General features: G+C 46.0%; 1 protein-coding gene across 1 annotated transcript in view; it reads left to right on the top strand.

Annotated features, from left to right (window-relative positions):
• LMO2 (LIM domain only 2 (rhombotin-like 1)) overlaps positions 1 to 7,119 on the top strand; it is a 7,425-nt gene extending 306 nt beyond the window's left edge. Inside the window, exons 2-3 of the mRNA XM_010831836.1 lie at positions 1 to 31; positions 6,109 to 7,119. Coding sequence (XP_010830138.1) covers positions 1 to 31; positions 6,109 to 6,328 — 251 coding nt within the window. The 3' untranslated portion in view covers positions 6,329 to 7,119. The remainder of the gene's footprint in view (positions 32 to 6,108) is intronic.
• The last annotated feature ends 858 nt before the right edge of the window (positions 7,120 to 7,977 follow it).

Raw genomic sequence — 7,977 nt, 5'->3', positions numbered from 1 at the left:
GCCGGAAGCTCTGCCGCCGAGACTATCTCAGGTGCGTCCTCGCCGCCCTCCTGGGGCCCTGGCTCTGTCTCTCTGGCGCCTGCCTCCTGGGCCAGTGAGATCACGTTGGTCTCAGCTGCCCTGTGCAGGGGAGCAGTTGGCCTTTCCTCCTGTTAGAGAAGCATGTTCTCGGGGACACATGCCTGTGTGGTCCAATTCTCATATTTTAAAGGCAAGAGAGTGATGAGCACAAAATTCAGAATAATGGTTCCCTCTGGGGGTCAGACAAAGGGAGAGGGTGGTGAAGGAAGGCACAGGGTATGCCAAGGGAACTGAGAGTTTTGAAGCTTGTAAGTTTGAGGGTGGATTCCTAGCAGCTCATTTGATGCTTCAAAAACATATGCATAGGTTATAAGTATTCTTTTGTAAGATCTCAATATAATGTGATGAGAAATTTAAAAAGAGTAGCATGGAAACATATACACTAATGTTTATAAATAGATAGCCATTGGGAACTTGCTGTATGACTCAGGGAACTCAATCTGGTGCTCTGTGACAACGTAGAGGGGTGGGATGGGGTGGGAGGTTGGAGGGAGGCTCAAGAGGAAGGGGACATATGTATGCCTATGGCTGATCCATATTGATGTATGGCAGAACCCCACACAATATTGTAATTATGCTTCAATTAAAAATAAATTTACAAAAATTGAAAGTACAATCTCACCCCAGCACACCAAGCAGTTTTGGTCACAGCAGGAAGGCCCTGAAGTCAGCTGTAGATTTGAGCCCTGGCATCACTGCTTTCTAGCTCTGTGACCTTGGACAAGTTACATAACCTTCCTAAGCCTCAATTTCCTCATCTGTAAAATGGGGTTATAGAATAGCAGTACCTGCTTCCAGGAAGGGGTGGGAATTAGATGAGGTGGTACATGTAAGGTGCTTGGCATGGTGCATGGGTATCAAATAGATGTTGCTGCTGCTAAGTCGCTTCAGTCAGCTGCTGTCTTTCAGTAACCCTCATGACGTTTATCATTAGAGTCTTTCCCGACCTAATGAACAAAGTGATGGAAGAATGGAAAGGCAAAAGAGGAACTCTAGAACACCCACTGAGACAGGCACTGAAGCTATCTCGGATACTCTGGGTCATACATTTGGCTATGTGAATTTTCCGATTCTCAAACGAGTGCCTTTGCCTGGAATGTTCTAGTTTCATATGAAATTTCCAGTTCCATATTAGCTGCGGCAGAGGTAACTCCATGCCCTCTGCTGTCAAACCTGCTCGACTGTGCAGCTGTCAGTTTTTTTTTTGCCATCTTCGTGGGGTACAGGGTCTGTGGAGCATGCAGCCTTAATACATTAGGACCACCCAACCCAGGGAAGCTTGTTTAGACTCCAGTGCCCTTGGCTGCCAGGCCAGCTCTTTCTCCCAAACCTGCCCTCAGAGCATTTTACATTAAAAAAAAAAAAAACAAAAACTGCAGGCAATTCCATGGTGAAGCAAGCTTATCTGTTTACCCAGAGACTGACAGAATAAGCTTTTTCTCCCCCCTAAATTTCCTGATTAAAGTCCTTGCAAATTTGGTGGTTCAGAGAAAAGAAGTCAAGTTTCCAAGGATCATGATTTTAATTTTCACCATTTATTATTATTATTATTATTAAGGAACAAGAACATAGAACTGGGGTAAATAGAGACCTGATTCTCCTCCCAACTAGTTTGCCAAATCAGTGTGGAAAAGCAGACGGGTAAATGATTCCCACTGGGCCCCCTGACTACATCCCTGTCAAATCATTTGAATCTTATTAAATGAAGTACAGATAGAGTAAGGTCAAAAGAGCCCAGGTTTCTCCCTATCTCTGAGGTTTTATATAACATTCAAGAAGAAAACTCCGTGCTGCCTGGGCTTGTTAATCTCTTGCATTTTTAAAAAGGATAGAAAAAAAAATAGTCTGGGAGACCCAGTGTTAATTAACTTGTGTCTTGGTGACATGAAATAATTCTTTTCCTTGCTACATTCCTAGGCAACATGTTAATTAACTCTGTGTTAGTGCAGGCGTTTCCAGCCATCCTTTCATATTTATATTATTGTTATTAAAATGGGCAGGTGGAAGCTTCAGACATGACACCTCTTGACAGAGGAGAAAAATCGTTTCTTGCTGCAGGCATGGCCCTTCAGCCATGGACTTGTTTGCTTGCATTCTTCACATAGCTGACAGCGCCTTTGCAAAAGGCAAGTTGGAGGAGTGAGGATATGTGTGCTGGGATGGTGTTCAGTCCTTGCCCCCGTCCCCCCACCCCCCACCGTCACCCCAGGAGAGCTTCTCCCCAGGGTTTCCAGTTGCTGCCTGGCCTGTTAAAGTCTTTTTCAGACATTTAGCCTCACAAAATCAGGAGATCCCCATGCAGAACCTAAATAAACTCTTAATTGCTAAGATGTGTCCGACTCTCTGCGACCCCATAGACTGCAGCCAACCAGTCTCCTCTGTCCATGGAATTCTCCAGGCAAGAATACTGGAGAGGGTAGCCATCCCCTTCTCTAGGGGATCCTCCTGACCCAGGGATTGAACCCACATCTCCTGCATTACAGGCAGATTCTTTACCATCTAAGCCACCAGGGAAGCCTGAACCCAAATAAACCCTGTGCTATTTATGTTGTTTTCTTGGGAACTTAACAGTAGCTGTTAATGTCAGTACCAAGTCCAGATCCCCTCAGATCCCTTTTTACGATTTTTGTGCTCAGTGCAGCCCCTACCCCCTATTGTTTTACCTTCAACAGCACCTTTCTGTTAAAGCCAGAAGCCTGCCCAGTACCCCCACCCCACCCACCCAATGCCCAGCAGACCTTGCCCAGTGGCTGGCACTGCCAGAGACAGAAGTCCAGTAATCTTGCCTGGAGCCAAGGCCGCTTGGAGACATAACTTAGACCCCAGAGTCCCCGTGCATTCAGGCCAAAGCTCCCTTCTGGGGGACTTGGCCCAAGACTGCAACTTGGCCTGCCTTCCATCTTCTGTCTGGTTTCCCTCGCCACTGTACCTGTTTTCCCTGATGACACATCCTTAATAAATCCTGGCCTCTGGGTCAGTTTCTGGGATAACCAGCCTAAGTTACCAGTTCTTGGTGCCAGAGGTGAATGTGCAAGTTAGATGTCAAGTCCTAGCTTATTTTCACTTAGTGAAGTCTCAGCACACCAGAGCTGGAAGGGGCTGTAGAGGCCTTCCTTCCCTTTCAGTTCTCTTGTCTTACAGCTTAAGACACGGAAGCCAAGGCAGAGGATGTCCCTGGCTCCAGGAGAACTGGCTGATTGGAGGTGATGTTGGGATCTGAAGGTGTCTCCCAGATATTAGTCCTTCATGCTTCCCGTCATCAACTGCCTGACGTGTGTGTAATTTACCCCCTGATTTCCCTTTAATAAACGCTCCCCTTCCGTAAGGGCCACACACTCCAGGCGGTTGGCTGCTTTCCACGCATGCTGTTTTGTGAGTCGTTTATTCTCACTCAGGCCCAAACTCCTCTGACTGAACAATCAGGAAATCAGAACTGTCTTTCCACTCCATGACCTCCAAGGTGGCAGTTCCCGACAGTTCCACCATCTGCCATCTTGGGATGAAGTGTTCTTCCCCCAGTAATGAGTTTGCACCCAGGTGGGGCCTTGAAAACACTCGGAGATCTTCGCATGGAGAGTGGGATTTGGAGGGAAACTTAGCCAGCCTGTCTGTACCTGCGAGCTCTCTACCCACAGACCACGTCTTCCTGGTTCCATTCATTCTGCTCTAAATTTGTCAACTGCTCTCATCGCCTCTACATCCTCTCAGAGCCTACCAGTTGATTCGCTGCTACGCTGAAGTTCCTAAGAACTTCTGAGAAGAACCACCATTTACCTAAAACTTCCCTGAAGGTTTCCCATGGAAAAGACCTGCTGACATGCCATGTAATCAGGCAGCAAGACTGGCTCCTTTGGGAATACCCCCAAAATGTGTTAAAACCCAGCCAGCGTTGGCTTCACCCTTGAGCACTGGAGCTTTGACTTGCTGCATTCCATCCTCCAACAGCTGGGTGAGGTTGATGCTGTGATGACTGTCATTCCACAAGCTCACAGTCAACAGAGGTCTCAACAGGGTCACTTAGGTACTCAGGGCCGGTCCTGCCTGAATCTGAGTCTTCTGATTCCAGCACTTGTGTTATCCAACTCGTGCGGGCTGATTCTCAAACTTCAGCCTGCATTAGCATCACCTGGCCGTATTCAGGACCAGACAGACGGTTGGGCCTCTACCCACAGAGGTCTCAGTCAGGAGGGCCTGAGTGTGCGCTTCTAGCAGGTTCCCAGGGGATGCAATGTGGTTGGTCCCAGGACTACACTGTGAGAACCACTGCGCTAGGCTCCGGCCTCCGTAGGTGGCACGAGTGGTAAAGAACCCGCCTGCCAATGCGGGAGATGTAAGAGACGCGGGTTTGATCCCTGGGTCGGGAAGATCCCCTGCAGGAGGCCACGGCAACGCACTCAAGTATTCTTGCCCGGAGAATCATGGGCAGAGGAGCCTGGAGGGCTACAGTCCATAGGGTCGCACAGTCGGACAGGACTGAAGCAACTCAGCATGCGGTAGGCTCCACCATAGTGCATCTCCTGCTTTGACACCGCATATTGCTTAAAATAAGTGACCAGTCAACTGAGACTTGGGAGGGTCTTTATTTTGATGACAGAAGAGAAGATTTTCAGAGACTTATGCCATTGGGCCAGCGAGGATCTTGAATTAGGATCTTCCATTCAATATGGAGAGATACTGCTCGTCCCCCGGGTGCCTGAGGGACTGTTCACTGTTGAGCTCCCTCCATCTCCCAGAAGCTGTTGTGTGCAATGGCCTGTGTGGCTCTGGAGAAGTCAATGACCAGCCCTCTCTGGGGGTGGAATTAGAGCCCTTGATGTGATAGTGTGTGGGAGGGAGCCTCAGAAAGAGGCCCATTTCATTGCATTCCTCTCAAGAAGGCCCCTGGGCTTTACTCTGCTCCCCTTCTAAAATAAAAGTTCCCTTGGGAGGAAACACACAATCCATGCCTAACCTTTTTTTTTTTAATTGGAGGAAAATTATTTTACAATGTTGTATTTGTTTCTGCCGTACAACATGAGTAAGTCATAATTATGTATGTAAAACTATACATGATATATATATGTCCCCTGCCCTGATTTACCCTCTAGGTTGTCGCAGAGCACAGGCTGGGCTCCCTGTGTTACAGAGCAGCTTCCGCCCAGCTATCTATCTTGCCCATGGGAGTGTATATATGTCTATGCTACTTTCTCAATTCATCCCACCTTCTCCTTCCTCTGCTGTGTCCATTCTCTACATCTGTGTCTCCATTCCTCCCCTGTAAACAGGTTCATCAGTCCTATTTTTCTAGGTTCCATATATACGTGTTAATATATGACATTTGTTTTCCCCTGTCTGATTTACTTCACTCTGTATAACAAGCTCTAGCTTCATCCACCTCACCATAACTGACTCAAATTCCTTCCTTTTAATGACTGAGTAATATTCCTGTGTGTGTGTATGTGTGTGCCACAACTTCTCTATCCATTCATCTGTCAGTGGACATCTAGGTTGCTTCCAATTCCTGGCCATTGTAAATAGTGCTGCCATGAACAGTGGGGTACATGTGCCTTTTTGAATTGTGCTTTTCTCAGGGTATATACCCAGTAGGGGGCTTGCTGGGTCATATGGTAGTTTTATTCCTAGTTTTTTAAGGTATCTCCATACTCTTCTTCATCATGGCTATATCAGTTTACACACAGCTAACCTCTTAAATCACTTCAGTTAAGACTCTTTTCACAGAGGCAGGTCCTAGGGCATCCTAGAAGCAAGGAGAGAGCTCGGAAGAAGAACGAGTTATGCCAAACACAAATGCCCCAGGCATGGTTTCATGTCAGAGGACCCTCTTCCTTCTAGGAAAGACTATGAATTGGTCATAGTCAGTTGTGGAGAGGTGGATGAATTAGTTGGCCGTCTGTCTGGACCCAACTCTTCCTTGCTTCGCGACGTCTTGGAAATCCAACCTACATCATGGAACCCATCCTCAGGCTGTTTCTTCCAGTCTTACCTCTGCACCTGCCTTTTTAGCTTCTCTCTCTTTCTTCCCCCCAGGCTTTTCGGCCAAGATGGTCTCTGTGCATCCTGTGACAAGCGGATCCGTGCCTACGAGATGACGATGCGGGTGAAGGACAAAGTGTATCACCTGGAATGTTTCAAATGTGCCGCCTGTCAGAAGCATTTCTGCGTGGGTGACAGATACCTCCTCATCAACTCCGACATCGTGTGTGAACAGGACATCTACGAGTGGACTAAGATCAATGGGATGATATAGGCCAGGGGCCCCAGCCTCTCGGGGTGGAGATTCACTGAAAAGTCCCTGTCTCTGTGGGGTCTTACGCTCTCGGGCATTCTGGGGATTTGAGGGTGGGCTGAGGCATTTCTTAGGGGATGGTAGATTCTAACTGGGCACCAAGAACCAAGACATAGCACCCAAGTGACATGATGCAAGGGGCAGAACTTAAATGTCACAAAATGACTGGCCTTGGGGGAGAACTTAGGGACAGTGGCCACAGCCTCTGGTAATAACTGACATGATTAGCCAAGGAAAGTCGGGGGCTGCGGTGCCGTCATGATGGGACTTCCATCTACAGATAGGGACATATTCTGCCCAGACTTGTTATGTCTTTGACCCTTGAAAACTAGAGATGTGCAATTGATTTGTTTTCTTCCTGGTTTTTATGACAACCCTGTTCCAGCCACTGTCCTCCACACGAGAGAAGGACAGAGATAAAGAGTGGCCATCCTCTTCTTCTTGGCCACCTTCCCAAGGCCTTAAGCTTTGGACCCAAGGGACACTGCATGGAGACAACATTTTAGTTGAGAATGAAAACTGCAACTTTTAACCAAACAATTATTTAAAGCAATGCTGATGAATCACTGTTTTTAGACACCTTAGTTTTGAAGTGAGGAATTCCACAGATTGTTTCTATACAAATGTAAATCTAAAAAAAAAAAAAAAGTTGTTCAACTATTTTATTATCTTAGATTATATCAAAGTATTTGTTGTGTGTAGTTTGAAAAAAAAAACTCTGCGGAAAATAAAAATGACTGACTAAAATGCAGTGTTGTGTATTTGGCAATGACTTACAATTTGGGATGGCAGAAAAATGACTTTATATGAAAAAGGAGAAGTAAATAAGCAATTTACCTTTAGGTCAAATAAAACTTAGGTTTATGTGTGGGGTTTATAGGAGACAGGCACATTTCTATATTACTAGCAATTAGTATGTAACAGGTCATCATGTAGCTCAGAGGGACGTAGAATAATTAGATTGTTATTGTAAAACAAGCATTTCACTTCAGCATTGTATGCAGTGAATGGAAGGCAAGATCTTTGCCTTTGGGAAACCTGTAACCTAGAAAGGACACAAATACATAAAACAGATTCCCTTTGGGAGAGAAGGTAATTACCTAGTTTGAAATGTGGCAAAGATGCTGAGCTTGACACTTCGATTTTCCAAGACGTGTGTCTCAGGGTGTTTTATGACAAGTGGTTAAAAGAACCTTACTTTGAGGATTTAAAGCAGGCACCTCGTCTGCGTGTTTGCCTTTCACGGCATCCAGGCCACCGTGAACTGACTCAGAGCGCCACCTGCTGGTCACCACCTCTCAGGTCTCTAGTTGAAGAATGTCCCAATGACCGACTAACAGGTGTATTTCAATTGTTACGTAAAAATATTGGCAAGTATCACGAAGTCTTAATGTGTTTAATTATCAAGACATCAGAAACATGCATCTAATACTACAGTTAAGTAACCATGATATTCCTTTAAAAACTTTAAGGTTTGCTTGGGTTTTGTTTGTTTTTCTACTGGAGAAATAAGTGATGGCTCCCTTGGTCTGTAAAATACTAAAAGTGGTTGGGAAATTTGACTGCTGAGGGTGGCCTATTTAAATCAAATCTAGTTATACTGAGTTTCA

The sequence above is a fragment of the Bison bison genome, unplaced genomic scaffold (assembly GCF_000754665.1).
Source record: "Bison bison bison isolate TAMUID 2011002044 unplaced genomic scaffold, Bison_UMD1.0 scf7180017864531, whole genome shotgun sequence".
NCBI classification, from domain to species: Eukaryota; Metazoa; Chordata; class Mammalia; order Artiodactyla; family Bovidae; genus Bison; species Bison bison.
This window is presented reverse-complemented; position numbering and strand designations above follow the sequence as displayed.